Raw genomic sequence first — 24,193 nt, 5'->3', positions numbered from 1 at the left:
TTTATTTCGATAGTTTCTAGGTACAATAAGGGCTTTGCTACTTCTCCAGTCACTCTGGTAATGAGATTCAACTGGGAAAAAAAACCAAAACAAAACAAACAGTACTATACTGTGTTTTGGGAGGACCAAGATACAGAAAGCTAAAGTGGCTGCTGTGTAGAGAAAAAACAAAGATTTTTTAAAGCAGCAGGAGTCTAAGGGACTGTAGCAGTACCAGCCTTGTGCCCATAGTGGCACAGAAATAATGTTGGGAGGGACCTCTGGTCACTCCACCCACAGCGTTGCCTACCATAAAGTGTTTACAAGCAGCAGCCATCTTCCCTGGTTGGATCTCAGGGAGGGGCTTCTGCTCCTGGGTCAGCTGGCTCCTTGTATTTTAAGTTTTCAATAGAAAACCGGCCTGCTGTAGGCCAGCGTCCCCGGAGACGTCACTGGCAGAGGCAATCACAGGCAGCTGCGACCGCTCCTCCCGCGTGAGGTCCACAGACGCCGTGAACTTCGCCAGAGGTGAATCGAGCTGTTTTCACAGTGGGCATGGGGGCATGAAAGCTTTGGGTCATGTGGTGCCCATGGAGAAGGAACAGAAGTTGCTGCTGAAGGAGGTCCTTTTTGCTGCTCATGGTTATAAAAAACATTTTTACTACCCCGATAAAGTACTTCTTCCTTTGTAGAACTTGCTTAGGTCCTTCTTGTCAAACCTCTGTTTTGGACAGCTGTTCCTGCTGGAGAGTCACTCCTGAGGTTTTCCCAAAGCCTCATACTTCAGAGTACCCTGAGTGCTGAAACAAGCCTGCAGAACAAGTTTTGAACTTTCTGTGGCCTTGATTGCACAGGTCAGCAAGAGCCATCCTGGCGACTGCAAAGGGAAGTCGAGACAGCAGCAGCGCAGGAAGGGTGGTGCAGGTAGAAGCAATGAGCTGAGCAGCACGGGACACCAACAGGAGGGGTTTCGTTCTGAAAATGCATTAATGCAGACTTGACTTCAAACTCTGTATTCCTAAATTTGCTGAAAATTTGTAACAAATATATTTAATTTGTCAACGTAAGGAACTTAAGTGTAGACTAGTTCAAGTTAACCTGAAACAAATTTGAAGTCTGGACAAGCCTTTAGTAGATCACGTGGATACTTGACTCAATGTTCTCTTTCAGTTATCTATGCGGACCTTTTGGCTGAATTATTTGTGACTTACTCATCCTTATCTTAAATACAAGCATCCTCTCTTCTCATGCAATCTATTTTAGGACTCCAGTCTCAAAAGAACCTGCAAGTCTCTATCTCGCCTTCCTTTCATGTTCTGTCACCGAACCCATCATGATAAAAACAAAGGTACATTTTTTTCCCAGAGCTACTCTGAGTTGCAGAAAGAGCCTACGTGATGCTAAAAAATGTGTGTGGTATCAACAAACCCGCTGCTGGGCTGCGTGTCTCTCAGTAGCAGAGTTATCAGGAGGGAGAAGGAAACTGCAAGTAGCTGGAGCTCGTCCATGCTCTGCCTCGCAGCGCACAGTGACAGAACGTCTCCATCTGGACCAGGGGTGCATCTGCCTGACCTGGGCCCTAAGACAACTCGAAGCCGTAAGTTCGTGAAGGTGTAATTAGCTTCTCTCTATTATTCATGAGAACTGAAATATGATGAGAAACTGAAATAAATTCATATATAAAGCTTGGGATTTTTTTCCATAGAAATTCTTGCCGGTCAGAGCTTCATTAAGATATGTCAGCAAGGTAAGAATCACAATTAGTATCTAGAATCTTTTTCTGACAGTTAAACTATTTCTTTAAAGTCCCTAGACATGAGACACTTTCTTGCTGCCATTTCAGAATACTGAATCCTGACAGCACACAGAAAATCACCAGTATTTGGAAGAAAGCAGTCTGATCTTTATAGAGACACTCAGGCACATTTTTCTCAATTTAAGGTTTCAACTTGAGAACAAAAAATATTTCCAGCTTCTTTCTCAAGCCTTCAAAACAACTGCATCTCACACCACAGTGTAATTTTTCCGCAGGGTATCTCGAGGGATTTGTGTTATCTAACGTCAGCATTACAGGCAGCAGCTCCTTGACATGCTGATGCCAAGATACAGGCATGGAAGTGTGGGAAGGAGGTTTTTGGTAGCTGTTTTGTGTCAGGTAAAACGAGCTTTCCTCAGAATTTGGCAACAGGAGCCTTTTTAAAAATGAGGTAGAGCAGTAGTTATTTTTCCCCAGGGCAGGAAGAAAACCATGCTTCCTGACAAGAATTAAAATGTTTTACAAGGCTTAGAGATGAAGGTAGTGGCATGTACAGGTGCAGGAGCCAGGCTGATTCCCTAAGAGCACAGACGAGGATGATACCCCTTTTCTCTACCTTAATTACTTGCTGAGGGGGCTGCCCAGACCTTGCAAATTAAAGTAGAAATCCACTTGTGCCATACATGTTCTCCCTTTCACTTTTGCAGAATTCCAGCACGCTGATTTCAGAAAACAGTTCAGCACTGGGGAGCTCAGGTTATTTTCAAGCCTTGTTGCTTTTCACTAACACATCTCGAGTTATGATAAGCCACGTCTGGGTACACAACACACAAAATATAAAGGCACGCCCTCTCTGCCAGACTGTGCTTTTAGCAGTGCTTACTACCACGGGTCTCAGACTTGCAAATGGCAACCACTTGTTCCTTTAATAATGGAAAAATGCTCACAGCAACAACAGGTACAATACCCCAGTGACCTCTAGTAACATGAGAGATGGCCCAAACTCAACCTGTGATTTGGAAGGGGCGATAAATGGACCAGGAAAAATAAAGCTGACTTTGATGAGTACTGAGGTTATATTTTGCCTATGCAATTAAGTTTAATGTTATGAAGTCATAACTGTGTTTATCTACTCCCCATTAAACACTGTCTTTGAAACCACTATATAAACTGGATTGGATCTGCTGTCACAGCAGCAAAAAACATGAAAAGTAATTTCTGACTGTCTGGTTTGGAGCATGATGCAGAAAAGGTGGATTAGCCAACTCAGTTATATTTCTACTTCATATTGTTACATTTAGCTTCTGCCTATTAAAATGTTTCTACCATTATCAATGCCACCTAAAATAATTACTAAATTACTTCTTTCCAATTTGTCAAAAAGGAAAACCCCAATCCAATCAATACACAAGTCAGACTGTGATGAATACAATATTCTAAACTGGATTTATTGTTTCCAGACATTAATGTAATACATAAACACGTTAAAAGGGGGATATAGTAACAAGCAACCCATTACAGAAACAAAGGAAGTCTTTGAAATTTTTGTTCTATACTTACACATGAAAATGTCCCAAAAAGTTAAGTAGTTGTCAGTCAACATAGCAAGGATTTCAGATATAAAAAAAAACCCGAGCAACTCATTAATGAGTTTGTCATAACCAAAATGTTTGGTTTTGTTTTTGTTGGGTTTTTTTAATTTATTTTTTGGATAAAAAAGAATACCCATTACCTCATGCAGTGTACAAAGGCTTTAAAATAAATCCGTTAATGCAAATAAAAGACTAACCCCTGAGGTTTTTTTTTAAGACCAAAAAAACCTCAAGGAGTTTCACAAAATAAATTTTAACTAGTTTTCTTAAATCCTTTCTTAGTACTGAAGAAGAAACCTATAACTTCCTTGCACTCCAGAAATTTATTCAGAGGTACCTCTTTCAATACAAATATGTTCTTGTAATGTATCTAAGCGTTCTTTCATTTACAAGAGCTTCAAATGAAATTAGGTGCAAAAATGTTTTCTTAGTGTTTTCCAATTATTGAGGTAAATAGTTGGGGAAAAAAAAAAAAAGAAAAAAGGCAGGTAGCAGGATATCAACCGTACATATACCAGATAAAGAAAAGAAAAAGGCAAATCTGAAATACATGGATATGGTGCACAAGAGAGATGTGAAAGGACTGCAGAAGAAATAACAGCTACAATCAACAGTTCCCCAGCAGAACTTTAAAGCAAAGCCCCTGAAATCCACTCAGCAGATGACCGGTAGCTGACAATAAAGCATGTTTATTAGCATGTCTGGCGAGCTGGACTATCGGGGAAGAGGCCGTACAATAGTCACAGTTATAGCTGACTGCCTGACAATGCTGAGAATGTAAATGCTGCTCCAACAGCTGCATCGCATCCCCACCAACTACACAGACACTAAAAGATCCACCAAAGGATGAGTTCCTGACGGCAGCAACGGGGTCACAATTACAGAGCAGCAGCTTCTATAGTAAATAATATAATATATGGCAAACAAGAGACTGAATTAGCAAAATGTGTTATAAAAAAGTATAAAAGTTGTTTTTAAAAACTTTCTAAAAACGTCTTCTTTTGGGAAGGAGGAATATTAATCTGCGGCTTGGCATTACTACAATAACTGAAGTGGTTGTATCAGATTGCTGGTGATCGACTTCTTGCAAATCAGAGGTGCATTTGTAAAATGCCCCAGGGTGAATGCCTCAAAGCTGGCCAGACAGTCGGGGAATTTTAGTATCTGCAGCAGAATCAGCTGTGTTTGTAGAGGGTGGACTAACACTTGGGTCGGAAATCTCTTTACTTGGTATGCAGAGGATAATGTGACACAGAGGATCTAACAGACGATTTTCAGTTCAGTCCCACTGTCTGGATCCCAAACACAGTCCTGAGCATATTTTGGGTTTCTCCCTTTTGAACCCGTCTCGCTGGGGAAGGCATTCAGTTTCATGCCTGATAAGCCATGGCTTCGGTCCCTGCCAAATCCATCAGAAAAGGCCACTCTCATGAAAAGACATTTTGATCTTAAAAAAAAATAATCCCAAACCCCAAGAGGAAAGTGTCAGCTATTTGCTCAGGTACAAATCCAAGTTGCTGTTCTTCAGGATTACTGAACCCCAATTAATCATTGTGGGTTAATAAGCTTTTTGACAGCGGACAAGTCCAGTACAGGCCCCTGCTCACACGGGCTACTAGCTGTGACCACTGTGAGGCTGGAGTTCAGTGAAGTGGATCCCAGTTTCTACAGCCTGGTAGGGCTGCTGAGGGACATCTTCTTGCTTCCAGGTCACCTGAAGGCTCCTCCTGCCATCTCTCCCCACCGTTACTCTGTCCAGCAAACCCCAAACTCTCAGTGAGCTCTATCAGTTCCATCTGCTTTGAAACCCAAGGCAAATTGTACAGTTTCCATTCAAATCCTCAAATCTTTCGAGTTTTTGGACAGATTTTTTCCCTCACTCTGGGGCACGTTTTTAAAACCCAAGAAAAACTTGCTATTGTGTTTAGATATGAAAAGCGCCACAACAAGGGATGCAGAAGTCATCTTGCCTTTCCCAGATTTCAAAGTTCACACTGCTATCAATCCAAGCCCAAGTCAATCCCATCTATTCTTTAGCCACACAGTAAGGTCTTCTTAAGCTTAAGAGTACTGTGGAGTTATTTGCTCTTCAAGCTGATCTGACCTGCATTCACCAAAAGCAATATTCTCTTTGAACACTCACGTGTTCCAGAAATCTGATACTAAGAACTCAAGAACGTATTGTAAATGAAATTTAACGTTACAAAAATTCAAGATTTACAACATCGAACATCCATTTCATTTTTTCCTCAGCAGTTGCTTCTGAACTCCTTTGAACTGCTCTGTAACTTCAAACCAGACACTTACTCCTCTGCCTCTTCCCCCTTGACATTATCATCTCAGCCACAAATTCAACTTTATTTTAAAAACGTCAATATAATACGATGTATGTGGAAATGCCATGAACCACAGAAGACTAAGCCTTACATTCAGGAGAGCAGCATGACCTCTCTTGCCATATCTCCCCTTATATAGTAGGAGGGGGGTTTTTTGGTTTCTTTTGTTGTTTTTACCTTAAACATGATCTTAATCCAAAAACCACATTCAACTGTGTATTTTCTGAGGCTTCAGAAGATGCCTCCCCCCATTTAAAAAAAAAAAAAGAGGAACGAATCAAGGTTAGATAGAAATGATTAAATACAAGGTTTTTTTGGAGTCCACCATCAAAGGGTGGTTATCCAGAAGTAGTCATCTTCCTCGATCTTGATGTTTTTTTGTTTTCGTCTTTTTCTTTTTGTCCTCTGTTTTGGGTTTCAATGCACAGACACATGCAGACACACCAGCGATCGCTTTGGGTAAGTCAGTTCCTTTGTACCACTTATTCTTCTCCTTATCATAAACCTGGACTGTTTTGGAGAAGACTGTTTCTTCCCAGCTGTAGCCTCCAAGGATATAAATCTTGCCTTCCCAAACTGCCACCCCTGACTCACTGTTTGCTTGCAAGAGAGGAGCAACTCTGGTCCACTGGTTACACTGAGGGCTGTACGACTCCACACTCAGAATGTCAAACCGAGCCATGGTTTCGATGTTGTCATCGCTGCCACCAATGGAGTAGATATTGTCCTGTAAGGTGCACATGCTGTGCCACCCCCGGGCAGTGATCATTGGCCTCTTCTCCTCCCAAACATCTGTGCGGTAATCGTAACACAGCAGGTTTTTTCTGTAGGGGCCAATTTGGTAATCGTGGCCTCCTGAAATGTACACAAATTCCTTGTAGACTGTTCCAGCGTGGCCATAGGTAAACCTAGGACAGGCAAACAAAAAAGATCCAACTTAGTACTTACGGATTTTATCAAGATACACAAGCATTCAACAAGGACTGCTACTAAAGAAGAAAATAAACAGTAACTAAAGACAGAAAAATCCCTAATCCTGTTAGTTACCCAGTAACTATTCTTATTCATACCGCTTCACCCTGCGCTGCAGAGTGCTAAGGTACGACAATCACTTTTTAAGGCATCCTTTTCATACCTGGTCGCTACAGAGCGCTAAGGTATGACAATCACTTTTTAAGGCATCCTCTACAGTGTGTCATACAACAGAAGTAACCCATCCTGCTCTAGTTGGCATGGCCTTCACTCCCATTTTCCTGCTCCAGTGCTTGGGTTGGATCAGTCTGAGAGGGCAGAGAGGAAAAAATCCACATCTCAGCAAGGGTTTCTATGACAGAAAGAGGAAATAATCATGATACCTCTCAGACTTACCAGTCGTGATTAACCAAGAAAAACCAACAAGAACACTACTGCTGCCTTCCCCTTCCACAGCTTCAGGATCATGAATCACGTTTCTTACCCACTAGTGCTCACAGCCCAGTTTATTTGCAGTCATGATACACGTAGCGTTCTTTTCACGAGATATCCACCTGCTCTACCACTTCTGCTACACAGGTGGTAACTTCTTTGGTCACCCCAAGACAAGGCAACAGACCTCAGTCAATCATAGATCAGAGTCCATGTTTGAAATAAGACAAAATGAGATGGTAGAACCAACACCACGCATGCTGCTTCCACAGGGCAGAGAGAAAACCCCTTTGATCAGATATAACAAAGCCACTACTAACCTAGTTCTTAAGGCTGTTCTTAACTTCACACTAGGATATTCCTGACCAAACCCCTTTGAGCTCTTAGAATTGGAATGCTAAGGCAAGGGACAGCCTCAGTTTCTTTGAACGTACACTTCCTGCACACGCCTGTCTTTCTTTTTTCAGGTGTGGGGGGTGTCAAAAGGTGTAGCTGTGGCGGCAAACTGGCTCACACACTGGTACAAAAAGCTCAAACAATTTAATACCCATAGGGCTGCAGAGCAATATACTCATCATGCTGCACTCATGAGCCTCTGCTACCATCCTTTGTAGTCAAGGACACAAGACAACTCAACCTCTATGGCAGACAAACCTATGTTAGCATTACTTTAGCCTGGAATGCTTTTGAACCGTGCCTGAACACGCTCAAATCTCAACGTGGATAGAACCTTGAGCTGTTTTTATTTCGCATGGTAATAGTTTCTCTCAGCTACACAAACGGTACGGTAACTTCTTCCACACACCGAAGTGCCAAACACTTTTGTGCCAAGGGAATAGGTGGAATAGAAAAGAAAACCCACATTTACCCTGAAAGCACAACGCTTCTGAGAAAAGCTAGATGTTTATTAGTCTAGATGCCTACCGAAGCTTCTGATCCCTGACCAGTGTCTGAATCAGATATTTTAACAGGCTCCTGCTACAAGAAACAGAAAAATCCTTGACACACTTAGCCTAAGAATGCTGAGTGACCGGGACAGACCTTTCAACTTACAGGGGCTGAAGCACCATCCCTGAAGACCCTGCAGGGATGACTTCAGAACTGTACTGCTTCTTAGCCACTCAGGAAAAAGAAAGAAAGGAAAAAGAGAGGGCTAAGGCATAGCTATGAGACTTTATCCAAAAAGGCAACTCAGAAATTCCACAGCTCACAATCTGCATAACCATGGAAGCCCGTAACTCACGCTCAGTGCTTCTGTTTGACATGAAATCCCCTGAGCACAGGCACTCCAGCCTTCACACCTGCCAGAAATGCTACAGCAGGTGTAGTGTGAGCAGATGCTGCTCCACCTTCTTTGTGGTCTTTTACGGACAAGAACCGGGAGCATATCCCTCCAGTGGCACCCAGTCTGGTTGCTATCTCTGTATACACAGAGTCTTTGCTTCTCTGTATACACAGGAATGCGTCTTAAAATGTAGACTACCTGTCTGGGAAGTGGGATGGACAACTTGAATTCATTTCCTTTCTCAAACTGCACTGGATTTTAAACCCACATCTAACCAGCAAGCTACCTGGAGGACGTGCAGTGCACTCCACTGTAGAGGTAGTGTCAGGTAACAGCTGTGAGGAGTCAGAAGGAGAAGAGTGCAATGACACTGAATCCAACACAAAGCTCAGGGTTATTGTACTGCTGATAGCAATCCCATTACATTCAGCATTTGGAATTTAAAAAAAAATGACTAAGTTACGAAAAACTTGAGTGACCTTTGGAGAAGTAGGTTAAATGTTTTCCTACACTAACAGGAAAATGGAATTCTGTACAGGTAAGCAAGCAATAGATATTTTCTCTAAAGCACGTGCATGCAGTCTAGCATAGACAGCTACAGAAAAAGCACTGATGCTTTTCTTTTTGCCTCAATCAATGGCTATATCTAGTGAATAGCAATAGCTACAAAAGTAATCTGAAAGAGGCAATCATATCTGAAGCACCAAATCGACCATCAATTTATTTTTCAATACAGGAAGATTACCCGTTGAAATACACTAGAGGTGTTTCACTCTGCCTGACTTCAGAAGAGTTCATCCAAAATTGCACATACCCGGCTTCCCGTTAATAGAAAACTGCATGCAACACAATGCACAAATTGAAAACGATCAATAAGAATCCTTTCTGCAAGCCCTATGGTTTAAATAGAGGCATTTCTAAATAGGCAACAGAACAGGACACTTCAATACAGTGGGTCCAGACATCCTCCAACAGAAAGCATCAAGTGTTTTGGCAGCGTTATCTGTAACAGTGCCCGGAAAAAGATAGAGGCATTAAGGAGAAAGAAGTTTTGAGGCAGAACATCTGCTAGAGCCAGTTGTGGATTCTGAAGAACTTACCTAAATACAATGCTGCAAAAATGACAGTTTCTGACACAGTAACGCCATTCAGCAAATGCTAGAAAACCTACCATTTATTTTCTTAAACAGAAGAAGACTTAGCCTAACTCGAGAAAGTTTTGGGAATCCCCTGCTCCAACCAAAGTCCAGGCGAGCTGTGGTTGCTCTGAATCTCAGTGTCCACCTGCTGCAAACCCTGCAAGATTATTCATGACACAACTAGCAGAGCAGATACCATCATTCGTTAACCTGTTCCAACGTATTCCCTTATACAACTGCTTTCAGTTGTTCTGCCAAATTTTAACCTAGGGCCACTCAATTAATTTCACTGATGTCTGCAGCAGACTTTTTCATGCTCTATTCACGATGAGAACACATTGCACCAACTTCTGCTCTGCCAAGCTTGTCAGCTACCGCTGCTCCCTTCCGGGCTAGAAACTATGGCAGGAACTGCTCCCAGAGAGCCTGGGAAAAGGGTGAAAAATATAAAGGACCTCTCTGAAGAATGGGAAAGGTATCCCACAACCAAGGACCCGACTGAGAGTCAGGCAAAATTCACTTGTAGCAGACTTGGACCAGGTCCACCCTTTAGATAGCTTGGCTGAAGTTTTCCATGCTAAGCATCTGCCTCAAGTGGCTGTGTTTGCTTCTTCAGAAAAACAGCATTATTTCAGTCAAAACAGTTCAGCTCCTTCCAAGAAAGTGGTTAGGGAAAACAATGTGTTGTTTTGGCCATGTTGGGGTGAGGGAAAAAGAAGAGTGAAAAAAGAGCTTGCAAACTTCTTCCTCAGAGGAGCATGACCGTGCCTGTATACAGCAACATGGACAGAGGATTTGGCAGTGGACAGGAGGCGTGTGTATTCAAGGACACAACCATTGCCTTTCCCCTGAAAATCTCCACACACATGGCAAGCTATAACCCTTGGGGAGGAAAAAAAAAAAAAAACACAAAACATTTTCTGCATGTTCAGAGTAGAAGCTTTAACAAATACAACTTCTGAGAGTCCAACCCCACGCAGCTCAAACTGAACTACGCAAGCCTACACCCCCAAATGACCTCAACATGTGCCTGTCGCTCCAGGGAATAGTCTTCCAGGCAGCTGCTGGCCTAGAGCAGTCAGGAACACCACCAGAGCTGCGGGCAGGGAGCCTGCTTCTGGTGGCCATGCACCCAAGAGGACAAAAAACCTGCCCATTTTCTCTTCAGAGGGAACACGACAGAAAAATGCAGGGAACAAGACAGCCACATTGGGATGTGTTGCCTGATCAGGCAATCAGGAAGCAGAGGATTTCATGAGGAAAAAAAGACTTGCTGTTAGAATAGAGCTGGAGAAGATGTTAGCTGGGTAAAAACAGTAACTATAATCAGTTTGAGAAACAAAAGCATGTGGTAGGGAGGAAAACAGAGATCACATCAGAGTATGCTGAAGAGAAGACAGGAGTACACAGAAGGAACTGTAGCTAGCATGCTTTCTTCTCGTCTTGACTAGATGACAAAATTCTCTCTCATCCTTCCTCTGCTGCCAGCAAACCCATCTGAAGTAGATCAGGAAAGGACTGCCCGCGTCCCTTCCAGCAGCCACCCACACCTGCCAGAGCCACATATGTCTCTCTAGGCTCAAGCAGCATTCCCTTGTCCCTGCACCCAGGAGGTTTCTTCCTGCTGTCCACCTCTGCACTGAGTTTTGCCTTTTGCAACCTGCATAAAGCTCTTAACTTTATTCCTTCTGTGCAGAAAAGCAGTTCTTGCAAACAATATACTGCCCAATGCAAAAGTTCTCCAAAAGGAGAAAGAGGGCTGAGAAGACAGAAAAGCTGAAGATACTAAGTGTCCATTAAGATCTAACTAATGACATATTAACATGCATGGGAGCAGCTACATGGGAAAGTGGGAAAATATCTAGTTCACTACACAGCTGCACAAACACCCAAGCTGGCGCAAGGGACAGTTAGCATGGGACAAGGACAGAGCAGGCAGGAAGAGAGGATGCAGAATTATTTTTCTGGGATGCAGCAATAACTTAAAATAGTCGCTGTACTACAGCCTAACCCTGCAGCTTAGCAACCAGCTAAGTCAGTATAAGCAGGGTCTATCCCATAAGGGGGACTTTTGCCAGTCCAAGCGGATCAGCGAGGCAATCTCATAAAAAATTAACACCCCCCACGTCAAAGTTCATTTTTGCAGCTGCAAAATTCCCAAAGCCAACACACAGGTAGCAGTAGGAACATGCAGAAAAACTCCCCTTTTCAGACAGCTTACAGCCTGCAAGCTTCCCCAGGACCACTTACATGCTGGGAAAAACAGATCCATACTGGTTCTAAGGGGAGTGTTTTCCTAACAACATACAAGGCAGTCAGGTCACATCTAGGTTTCTTTGAAAAATGTTTAAAGAAAAAAAGGAAAGCTGTGCTACAATTTCTATGAGATGTTACTGGGATCTCACAGGTCACCCCAATTAACAGAAGGGCTTATGAACTGAAGATACTCTCCTACACAGCTTCCCAGGAAAGACTGTGGTGTTCAGCCTCAACTGCTAGATCTGCCTATGTGAGCAGAAATAAAATGGAAAAAAAGCATCCTGCTTCTGAAGAGCACTCGAGCCCAGCTGTTAGCCTGGATCAGACTCGCATTGCAGCACCTGCCCAAAATAGAATCGGGCAAGAGGCTTCTGTGCCTTCACTGGCTGCCTATAGCTCTGCAGCTAAGGGAATAAGGGAAAAAAAAAGCTGAACTCTCAAATCAAATTGCGAGTATCTTGTTCGCGATGCCACTAAGAAAACAAGCACTGCTGCTGAAGTTGCAGGTATCAGACATCGTGAAAATACCATCCATATAGCCAATACCCCTGTAATCTCCATGAATGTGAAATATTACTAAATCTGAATAGCTGTTTGCAAATGAAATGTTATTGTACTGTTCTTATGAAGTCACCACCCAAACGTTGATTCAAAATACTAGCAATGTCTTGTGCTGCTGTTACAAGAGCAGCTGCAGTACTAAAGCCTCTCAGAAGTAGAGCAGCTAAATTTTAACTCAGATTGAGAGAAAGAGAGGTCACATTTGCCAGGGTTATCTATTTGCAATGCAGGTAAACGTGGTTTATCTGCAACAGCCAACCTGAGCAGCCAGAGGGAAACACCTTACAAGGAAAACAATCAAACCAAAGTAAGGCCAAATAAATTATAGAAGCCTTTGATCAAGATCTAAATATTGCCTCTGAAAAGATTCTACTCCAAGTGACCTCAGTAAAATTATTTTAAGAATAGTAGAGTGAAATGGTAAGAGGTCTCCCTCCCATCCTTCAGACGTACCTCAGGACAAAAATTGAAACCAGTCAAGCTGACGTGAGGCACACTGCCTGGAAGAGATGATTGCTCAAATACCAAACGCTGATACGGTTTGTTACTTGTCGATAGCACGTTGGTTATACATCCCCCTGCCTCCCTTCTAGGGATACCCATTCATCAGCTAAAGTCACACAAGCTCCCTTTTACTACCGTTCTTCAAACACAGGATAACTTTCCAAACATCTCCATTACCTGGGCAAGCCTGCTATATAGGACCATGAATCCTTCTGAGGACTGTAGGTCTCAACTGAAGAAAGTGCCCCATTTTCATTCCTGCCACCAACAGCTACCAGCATGTCAGTAATAGCTCCCAGGTAGAAATCTACACGGCGTTGTCTCATGGAGGCAACCTGTCAAAAAAAAAAAAAATAACATGCTGACATCTTCAAACATCTGGTAAGCAAGCTGACTTAAGGTATATTCATGTCTGAGGATAAAAAAGTTGCTTCTTGCCATTTATTTGGAAAGGAGAGCTACTGGTTTCGACCATTATATATTCATAAAGTACTTTTGGTTTTCTGCAGTAGCACATTACATAGCATTCATTTTCAAAAAAGGGGACAATAGGCAGTATCCAAGAGACAGGTTATTCTATAAATGTTTGTGTTACATGGGCCTCCTTCCAAAACTCTGCAAGGAACATATATTGGAATCACTCAAAACCACAGCTGAACCACACAGGATGATCGGTTCCTATAGGAACCTGCACTGCCGCAGGGTTTTACAGCAGGACTGGAAGTGAATAGCTTGTTCTAAGAGACATTTAGCACAGAGACATTTCACAAGTGTCAGAGACATTCGCTTTTTACATCAGACCCATTTTTTATTTAGTTATAGGTGCTACTGCTCGAGAAAGATGAACTAAGCAATCACCTCTGTAAATCCATTCTAGCATTATTCCCAAAAGTAATCTAAAGAGTTGCAGGTGGATGCTGACCAGGAATTTCACAGATGAGCTGCCCAAATCCCACTTGAAGTCGAAAATCTGCCCCAGACTCTTTCGCTGTGTGTGTAACTTAAGCATTCCCACAAAGGATTCAAGTAGGTGCTTTTTCAACTTAAGTAACTTGAATTTCCATTTCTGAGTGGTGCTATGCTGGCTATTCTAATGAGCCCTGTCCTTCCACCTAAAAGAAGAAAACACTCTAAACATTAAGGACTTTAAACAGAGAAATAATACAGCTTAAGTCTCACCTTTATCCACTGGTTACAGCGGGGATCATACCTATATAGGAGATTTGAAGCTGCATCCCCTCCATTGTCTCTTGAAAAGCTGCCTCCGGCTATGAAGATGAAGCCTCCCAAGACTGCAACACAGTGGTGACTTCGTCTGGCTGGGAGAGGGGTTTCTGCTACCCACTGCCCCTTCCTGATGTCCAAGAAGCAGGTATCATCGCTCAGTTCCAGGCACCGTTCGGAAACCTCCCCGCCCACAAAGAGGAGCCTTTCCTCGCAGGTCCGCAGAGCCGTCCGTTTGTTTTGCAGCACTGGCTGAGCCGTGACGTTATTATGATAGTTCACCGCCTCCTCTATAAACCCCTCACAGTTTGCTTCTTTGGGAAGAAGAGAGCAGACAGCAGGCTTGACTCGATGGAGGAGATCACTTTTAGGTATCAAGGGAAAATGAATGTTGTCCAGAACCTGGTAAGCCTCGTTCTCCCTTTCTGGGTACTGGGTAAGCCACTGCAAGGCAGCCTGCAGCAAGTCGTGCTCACACTCCTGCTGCACGTTGCTGCTGTCCAGATATTGGCACAACTTCTGCAAGGAAATGTTCTGCAGGAAATCCGGGGTGAAAGAGAGCGTGCCGAAGTTCTGCAAGATGAAAGAATCAATGTAGGAGTCAAGGCGCTTCAGGTTGTAAATAGAGGCAAGCTCTTGCAGGTACAAATAGTTCTCCTCGCTGACTTCATTCTCCAGATACTCGCAACAGAAGTCGACCACCTTCCAGATCTGCAGCAGGTGAGCAGTTTCGAGCACATAGTCGATATTGCCTCCATCTAAAGACAGCTCACTGCCATACAGGAAATCCACCACAGCCTTGAGACCGATGTAAGAGGCTCCAAAAAGTTCAACCTCTTTTTGGTGGGCTTCTCGCATACCAATGGTGAACATCGAGTTGAAATAGTCACTGCAAACAGCGAGGAGGTTCCGATGGGCAGGGACTCTCTGTTCATCCACCACGAGGACAATGTCACAGAAGAGGCCTCGGTGCCTCTGCTCATTCAGGCTCTGAAGAACAAGGCTAGAGTGGTCATCCCACCTGTACACCTGGAACAAACAAAGAGTATCAGGCAGATGTTATCTTCACCAAGGTAAATTTCAGTGTGCACAAAGTGTTTTCCCATTGGATGTAGTCATACATGAGAGAAAGAACGCTTACTTGTGTTGCACATCTGTAATAAATTCTGACCTGAAACAGCTGGTAAGCAACATAGTATGAGCCCAAGCTCCTCACCTTCACTTTGAAAGGACTGTGCAGACTCTTACTGCTTCCCAATCCGCTTTTTTATAATTTAGTCCTACCTCCTCCACAACGCTGCATCCAAACCTCCTGCCTGATGATTTATACAGGCACAATTTTCTGAAACTCTTCCACTCTTTGTCTTCGAGACATCCTGCTGACATTTCCTTTCTTACTTGTCCCCCAAATGACTCCTTACAGAGTTCTTCTCAACTAAGCTACTCGCTAAATATTTGGAGTGGGAGACAGACATGCAGCAGTATGCCAAATTTTCATTCAGCCCATGTATTGTTTGGGTTAGTGCTTACTTGACAGCTACCCCCTCTTAAATCTTTTCAGAACTCTAAGCTCGTTAGGGTAAAATCCCTCTCTTTCTTTCCATATTATTCCAGGCACACACACTGCATTCAAAAATAATAGCTGTTTATTTATGTGCAAAGCCACACATGTGGATAACTTATTCCCATAAGACTTTGACTTGCTTCCAGAAGCCGAGGTAGTTTTTGTTTCAATGAATATGACTAAATATTTTTCTTTTAAAGAAAGGGGAAAATGCCCTCAGAACATGTCCATTAAGTGCCCTTCTGGGATCCCTCTGGTCCGGACATTCTTCCCACCAGCTCTGTACGTGCCACAGAGCTTTTCAGGCAAACACTGGTTGCCTCTTTCTCACAGACTCACGTTACCAGTCTTAAGAAGAACCAAAATGGAAACACTTTGTTGCCCCTTGAATGTCCTGCAGAAGACAGCTTTTAGGACCATCCTTCTGGAGGAATGGAATGATTGACGGTACAGTCAGTTACCTTGTGATCTCTCTTAATAAAAGCCAGGTTAAGTTAAATGCAAATACATAACTTTAATTACCAAATCCAAAACAGACAGAGTTGCAGAGCCTGTAAGAACATGTAAGAGAAACGAAAGGAGTGGGAAGGAAGCACATCTTTGTATCGTACCTAAGTTAGCTCTGAACAGTTCTGGCTGTAGGTCTTGCCCAGTGCTACACCCTCAGACTGCATTCCTTGACGCCCTGAAAAGGTGTCTCAGTCTGTATCTACATTGAGAACAGTCACACTGATGACCTGAGGTCTCTTCAGGCCTCTCAAGCATTCAACTTTTCCTTCACCAAGCTGTTGCTTCTCCTAGAAATCCCATCTGTGGCTTTCCTGCTTTCCCCAACAGAAAGCACATGATTATTGCTGTCTGGCTAAGCTATGAATGGGTTGGTTAAATTGTGGTGAGACAATCTCTCTACCCACCTGGATGGGAAAGGTTCAAGTCCTAGAGCCAAGTTTTTTCCCCCGTGCGCAACCCTCACTCTAGATACGCACCCTGTGTACATAATTTGGTAATTGTTCTTCTCTACGATGAGATAACCAGGATTAACGCATGCAGCTCACCACTGTCCAGACGTGATGGCAGCCAATCATCCTGAGCGAACACCAACACTGGGAGCCTGACCTCCCACGTCTGCCTTTTAGCAGTCAGTGGTATAGCAACAGGCAGGCTGCCAAAGATGAGACCCAAATTAATAACCAAATGTGCTGCTCTTAGTGTGATATCCCAGTGGTTTCTCTTTAGTTTTGCTTACCCTCTTTTCTAAACAATGGAGACTAAGCTGCCAAAAAGCCTTCTGTTGGAGTAACTTTGTACATACAAGTGTACAGAGTTAAACCAATCTAAGTCAAGAGGCCTCAATAATTACAAGTTTTCGAGGCCAAAACTCTTTAATTTGCCTTATACTCATTGCCTCATCATATCTCTGAACTTGAAAAGGGATCTATGGCATAGACAACAAAGTAACTTCTACTGAGGAACAGAACTGCCAGAGATCTGTAACAGAAAAAATTGTGCGGTTTAAGGACTGAAAAGTTTTTAATCTTCATTTTTCTGAGGTCAAGAAATGTTCGTATCATACAGGAGCCCAAGCAGATACCAGGGGATGGAGTAAGCAGGACAAAGAATAAATATGGCAAAGGACAAACCACACATTTGTGGCAACTATGATAAAGCACAGTGGATGAACAGACAATAACTAACATCTTACAGCACCCTCTTCTGAATCTGACTCATGGGGGTCAGTTATTGGATTAAAGCAAAAACACATTGCCTCTTGTCTCCGTAAATTAGCTGATCATTTCTCTCTAATATTCCCTAATACCACCACTGCGCATAACAAGATTACACCAGAATATAAGATTTGCCAGAGATCCCTATTTACTTAGCTGGCTGTCGAGTCAGCAGCATAATCCTGACCGCAAATACGCCTGACAAATTGCACTCCTAAAATCCTTGTTGCCATGTAGAACTGCTGCTACTTCAGAAATCAAGCATAAAATCATTACATATGGCATTGGATGGACTCAGAATACATTAACATATTTCAGCCACTTAGCAAGTTCATTCGTTCAGTAAGCCAGTAACAGAAGCTGATAGCTGCACATTTCAAAACCAAGACTAATTTTATACTAAACACGAACATCTTTCTCAAGCTATTTATATTCTGTAAAACAGCTTTAGCATTATCTAGTAATTCTAAGTTTAACAGATAGTGACAGCTGCTGTCTAAGCAAGAAAATAAAACAATGCTGTCAAGTTAATTAATTTTTAATGTGATGAATTATTATTACATTCAGACTAAACCATTTAAATGGCAGACAGGATCAGCACTCAGGGAAAGATTTTATTGGTAGGGATGCATTTAAAAATTAGTCCTATTTATCTTTTATCAATTGTATTAGAGCAGTATTTTATCTTCCTTCGGATTCAAAGATCTAATTTCTTTCAGATTGTTAATGCAGTACCACTACTCGTCAATGATGCAAAAGAAAATGGGATCTGTCTCGTTCAACTTTGATAAGACAGATACAGGCACTTAAAAGTTTCTCTTTTCTAGTTGTTGTTGGTAGCACAAGGTACTTGCTCTGCAGCATCTGTAACCTAGTTCTCGCACTAGAACAGAAAAGCAGTTTTCACTTGTATGAAACAAAGTGAACATACTAATTACAGCTGGTATTAACATAAATCTTAGGTCTTCATCCCGATGACCTGCATAAAGAGCCACCTAAGATGGACTTCCGTGGATTCCCAACTAAAATCAACGTATTTGTGCAGACAGAGATTCCACACAAAGAAACTTAACCTCACAAACCTAAGAAAATCTCTTGACTTCACTGGAATAACTACTGTTTGCAGGATCGAGACTCCCATCTTGTACAAAACAAAGAGTAAATCTAAAAAGTGATCTCAGCTTTACTTCTGCAATTAGCTTGGATTTTATGAGACGGATCAGTACGAAAAATTCCCAAAATAAACATAGAGCATTTAATGACTGAATTTTTGATGTAGGGAGAATACTGTGCTGCAATGATGTGGGTTTCTTTTTTAAGTTATGAGTCATGACGAGCAGATGCCCATTTGCTGCTGCTTTTTTTTTTTTTTTAAATCACTAGCAACTTCTTATATCAAAAATATTTGAGCAGGTAGACCACCGTTTTCATATCTCTTTTTAAAAGCTCAGAATATTCACATTCCTTGAAAACAGCCCATCCAGAGGAGAGCCTTTACCCCCCCGCCCCTTGTTATTTCCGTAACTTGCTTTTTTTGGTAGGCAACACAAAATGCACAAACCTTTGAGGATTCACTTATCTTGTGTGGACGACAAATCCTGGTTTGCCTGGTTCCCTCCATGACCGGCTGATCCGCAGTACTTCTAGAACAAAAGCAAAGATGTTAGCAGCATACCAATCCTTCCAGAGTGCGGAAAACCATATTGTGCTGAATAAATAACACAATTAAGAAGACCTGCACATGCTCATCTGCAGCTTGAAAATGCCAGAGTTAAACATTATTTTTTTTTTTCGCTCCCTGATGTCGGTTTCTCATGCTGTTAATGCCTGGTTGTGTCAACAAGTCGGGTATAATCCCAGACTAGCGCGTATATTACTGACGGGAAGTGATTTACTTACTGCTAGTCCTCGCTATCGCGGCCGGGGGTAAAATCATGTCCTTGTCGCCGCCAGCCCGGCCGCGCTGCGGGCCCCAGAGCCCCGGGGGCAGGGCCGGCCCGGGCGGCGGGGCTGCGCCCTGGGCCCGGCCGCTCTCCGGCGGCGGCTCATCCTCCGCCCGCCGCTTAGCCCGTCCTCCGGGAGCTACATCGGCTGCGCTTTCCCACAGCGGTTGTTTAGCCGGAAAACAAACCAAAAAAAAAAAAAAAAAGAGGGGAAAAAACGCAAAGCGACAACAAATACCAGGAGGCGGGGAAGCGCCCGCGGAAAGGGACCTCGCAGCCGCCCGCCCCGTCCCGTCCCCCGCGGCGGGAGCGGGAGTTACCACAGCGCGGTGTCCCTGCGGGCGGCGGGCGGCCTCGCCGGAGGCCCCGCAGCCGCCATGGCCGGCCCAGGAAATGCCGGCGGGAGGGAGCGGGGAGGGACCGAGGCGGGGCGGGAACCGGCGCCGGGCAAGCGGCGGGGCCGGGGGGAGGCGCCGCGGGGCAGGGCCAGGGCGCCCTCCGCTGACCTCGCCGAGAGGAAATGGCGGCCGGGGCCTCGCCGAGGGGCTGCGCCGGGGCTGGCAGCTATGGCGGTGCGGCCGCGTCTGGGTGTTTGTTACAGCGAGCGGCGGGGTCTTAGCGGAGTTATTCTGTAAAGCTGTGATAAACTCTGCGGAGCGGGAGGGTGTGCATTAAGGTACAGCGAGAAGCCCTGTCACCATCTCACCTTCCTTACCACAACGTGAGACTATCTGACCTCAGAAACGCCTAGCCTGCTACTGGCACCTCTTCAGCAACGCTGCTCTGGGGCTTCTTCTCATTGATTGGGCCCAGGAGGCTTAAAAGTTAATAAAAACCACCGTAGTGAACAGCAGGGCTGAGAGTACCCTTCCTTCAGCTGTGGAGTAAGAAGCAAGGATTTTGTATGCAGAGCCCGCCGAGTCCCCTTCCAGTGCAATGGTCTTCACTAAAGCGCTGAAAAAAACCCTTTGTTGATCCAGCACTCCTGGGTATCTTCCAGAGGTTATCGTCAGGACAGCACAAGCCAGCAAGATTGTGCATGTGTCCAAGCTCCATCTGCTCTCACCGAGGACAGTCCAGCCCGGACACGTGTCCTACGCAGTGGCGGGGCAGTTGTTACTGGCAGAAGATGATGTGTAGAGCGTGGAGCAGCCGCGTTTTAAACAAGGGGAGTGTACCAGGGCTGCCTGGGATGTTGGCACTGTCACCTACCCCAGCTGATGTCCGTCCCTCAGCTGCAGGTCACGGCTCCAGCACGGGGGCAGTAGCATCTGGGCAGCTGTGTCTGTTCTTCATAGAATCATAGAATGGTTTGGGTTGGAAGGACCTTTAAAGGTCATCTAGTCCAACCCCTCTGCAATGAGCAGGGACACCTTCAACTCGATCCAGTTGCTCAGAGCCCCATCCGACCTGGCCTTGAATGCTTCCAGGGATGGGGAATCTACCACCTCCCTGGGCAACCTGTTCCAGTATTTCACCACCCGCATCATAAAAATTTCTTCCTTATACCTAATCTAAATCTATTCTTTTTCAGTTTAAAACTGTTACCCCTTGTCCTATTGCAACAGGCCCTGCTAAAAAGTTTGTTCCTATTTTTCCTGTAGCCCCCTTTCAGTCCTGGGAGGTGGCTCTAAGGTCTCCCCAGAGCCTTCTCTTCTCCAGCTCAACACCCCCAACTCTCTCAGCCTGTCCTCACAGGGGAGGTGCTCCAGCCTCTGATCATCTTTGTGGCCTCCTCTGGCCCCGCTCAAGCAGGTCCGTGTCCTTCTGATGTTGGTGCCCCAGAGCTGGACACAGCACTGCAGGGGAGTCTCATGAGAGCAGAGTAGAGGGGGAGAGTCACCTCCCTCGACCTGCTGGCCACACTGCTCTGGGTGCAGCCCAGGACACGGTTGGCTTTCTGGGCTGTCAGCACACATTGCCAGCTCATGTCCAGCTTTTCATCCACCAGTACCTGCAAGTTCTTCTCTGCAGGGCTGCTCTTCATCAGCCAACCCAGAAAAAATGAGGATGATGATGGGTCTCTACTAATCTAATTGATTATTCAGTCCAAAGACGAGAAGCAGTTTTTGCTAGCTTCGGTCTCTTCTGTAGCCCTTGTGACCATGGGGACCCAGGATAAAGACCTGCAATTCCTGGACTGTTTGAGTAAAAAGCTACTTTGGTGACAACCCTAATGGTAACTGTGATCTGCAAATTCACAGCAGCCTTTTCCTGAGAGAGGGTATTATTCTCTCTGTTGCTGTTTCTGCCCTTGCATAGAAAATACAAGAGATGGAGAAGCAGGATTGGGGACAGCCACATAGAAAGATCAGAAAAGAAGCAAAAAGGTGTGACAGCAAAGAGCCCCAGGAGCAAGGCACTAGTGATATATTTTAGAACAGCTAAGCCTCCTGTAGGACCATCGCTCTGCAGAGCCATCCTGTTTGCTCAGCTCCCTCTACCCATTCTGAGGCCCTTCTTGAACTTCATTAGTACAGTCGAGACAGCTGAAGGTCAGTCCAGATATCCAACATTTTATTGAGGAAGTCCATAAGTCCTCTTTAAATCCTTTCACTTTCCCTGTTCTGCGCTTCCTCTGTGAGGACTCCTGTGAGACGGACAGACACTTCTGTCAGGCCAGTGACATCTTCCTGCACAGGATGAAAAGACCCATGTGTGGAAGATGGATGTCTCAAAACTCCCATATGAAAAGCAAATCAGAATTCACCAAAGCCAGACAAGTAGGTTTTCCCCTCTCCAATTACAGCCTGATAAAGCTGAGCACAATATTTATTCCTCCGTGCATTATAGGAAAAAATCCATGAAAATATGTCAAAGACAAGGCAGAGAAGCAAAGAGAAGGCGGCATGTATTTCTGAGATTTGAATCTGGCACTTAAAAGTGTGAGGCATGAAGTTCCTGATGAATATAATTCAAACACTCCAGCCACTGGGTCAGAGACCGAAACAAGGTTGAGATTTTCTCCCTCTAAGGGAAATGACATTTCAGCCACCCGCCTCTGCTCTAGGAGACATCAGAAGCTAAGGAACAATCTTGAAGAGACAAGGACAACCAGCAGCTGTTACAGGTATAAACAACAGCAGGGTAGTGCCAAAGGATGATAAATGCAGACTATTAAAAAAAATATGTTTATGAGTAGATAATGGTCAGCATAAAAGCTTTTAAAAAAGAAAAAGTGTTCCTAAAGACAGTTCCAAAAGAAAATCAATAGGAATTCAGAACTATTAATGTGTGATTATGTTATCATCTAGAGCCTGCAGTCTACAGATACTGAGCGTGATTGACCCAGATGCCGTGTCCTACACTTGGACTGACTTGAGAAATATTTCTCTCTTCCCTATGACCTCATCTAATCACAGAGATGCACTGCAGCAACACGCTCGCGTTTTGGGCCCTGATGCTACAGGGAACCTCATGTCACTCAGGGCTCTCTCTGGAAGAAGCTGCATGCAGGATTAGGGCTTCTTATTGTACAGCAGCAAATGATGTATCTTAAAATTAGCACATGCTCTGGTGATCTTGTTCCTTGAGATGTCTGAAAAGACCAAGTGTGTGGTAATGAGGTTTCAGACTTCACATTTACAACATATTGGCGTGAAATAAACGACAAACATCTCACTGCAAACTTTAAAAGAAACAAACTGTGATACCTTTTATCACGAAATGCAGTTTTTATTAAATTTGCAATATCCAGCCCCCCACGTTTAGGGCAGAAACCCACTAACATGTACAAGGACTGGTTTTTTAGAACTCTGGTCCTTGGGCACAACAACATCTGGTGACATTAATTTCAAGCCGCAAAGCAGAGGACCTGTCTCTATTTCCGTGGGCACGGGACTGAAGTGCAGTCTTAGAGACAACCCTTACCCTTTGGTCTAAACCCCAGCAGCTCTCACCAGCGCATAGCCTTGGCTTAGGCTCCGTTCTGAGCCGGCAGCGCCGCGGTGCAGCCCGGTAGAGGGAGATCGCTCCATCCGAAACGGGGTAAAACACGCTCCCGCACACGCCCCCGGGTACCCCGCGCCCGCAGACACCCCTGAAGCAGCACCGAGCTCTCACGACTCCCAGTCACCCTCCCAGATCCCCCCCTTCCCCCCCGATGGGGCGCTGGATGGAGACGGGAGCGGTGCCCAGCTCCCACCCGCGGCTCTGCGGGACGATGCTCTCCTCCCGCAGGCTCCCGAGCAGCGCTCGGAGCCGGCCCCTCGCCTTCCGCCAGCCCTCGCCAGCCTTCGCCTGCCCCTAGCCAGCCCCCCGACTGCCCCTCGCCAGCCCCTCGCCTGCCCTCACCAGCTCCTCGCCAGCCCCCCTACTGCCCCTCGCCAGCCCCTCGCCAGCTCCTCGCCAGCCCCTTGCCTGCTCTCGCCAGCCCTCGCCAGCTCCTCCCCAGCCCCTCGCCAGTCCCCCGACTGCCTCTCGCCAGCCCTCGCCAGCCCCTCGCCAGTCCCCCGACTGCCCCTCGCCAGCTCCTCGCCAGCCCCCCGCCTACCTGCTCTCAGTCCTGCCCGGCTCCCTCCCGTGCTCCGGGCCCGGCTCCCGGCCCCGCCGCGCAGGGCAGCGGCTGCTCCATCTTGCGCATCTCTGCTCCCTCCTTCCTCCTCCCGGCCGTCAGGGGCTGGAAAAACATCGGGGGGGCTGGAAAAATATCACCGGCCGAAAAAAAACCAAACAAACTCCGCATCACTGCGGGGGGTCCTCCGCGCCGGGACGAGCCCCTCGCCCCCCTGCCCGGGCAGCGCCCCGGCTTCGCATCCTCAACACAGGTGCCCCCCCCATCCCCACCCCCCCACCCCGTCCCCGGGCTATTGCATCACCCCGAAACCCCCGCGCCGGGGCCGGGCGGGGCGGGGGGGGGCCGGCCCAACGCCCGCCGCGGAGCCATTGGCAGCCCGGGGCGGAGGCGGGCCGCGGGCCGCGGGC

At 45.4% G+C, this 24,193-nt stretch overlaps 1 protein-coding gene across 4 annotated transcripts in view; it reads right to left on the bottom strand.

Annotated features, from left to right (window-relative positions):
* Positions 1-3,158: 3,158 nt before the first annotated feature.
* Positions 3,159-24,193, bottom strand: part of KLHL36 (kelch like family member 36) — a 100,039-nt gene continuing 79,004 nt past the window's right edge. For 2 of the 4 annotated variants that reach the window (XM_074881310.1, XM_074881312.1), the window contains 5 exons: positions 23,763-23,888; positions 18,889-18,970; positions 13,995-15,068; positions 12,993-13,150; positions 3,159-6,571 (listed from right to left, as the gene is read on the bottom strand). In XM_074881310.1, coding sequence (XP_074737411.1) covers positions 6,016-6,571; positions 12,993-13,150; positions 13,995-15,068; positions 18,889-18,948 — 1,848 coding nt within the window. In that variant the 5' untranslated portion in view covers positions 18,949-18,970; positions 23,763-23,888 and the 3' untranslated portion in view covers positions 3,159-6,015. Of the gene's footprint in view, positions 6,572-12,992; positions 13,151-13,994; positions 15,069-18,888; positions 18,971-19,226; positions 20,270-23,762; positions 24,011-24,193 lie in introns of those variants that run through there. The other 2 variants (XM_074881311.1, XM_074881309.1) reach the window with 2 other exon arrangements.

This window comes from Strix uralensis, chromosome 12, assembly GCF_047716275.1.
Source record: "Strix uralensis isolate ZFMK-TIS-50842 chromosome 12, bStrUra1, whole genome shotgun sequence".
Taxonomy (NCBI): Eukaryota; Metazoa; Chordata; class Aves; order Strigiformes; family Strigidae; genus Strix; species Strix uralensis.
Note: the sequence above shows the minus strand (reverse complement) of the source record. Positions and strands in the feature narration are given on the sequence as shown.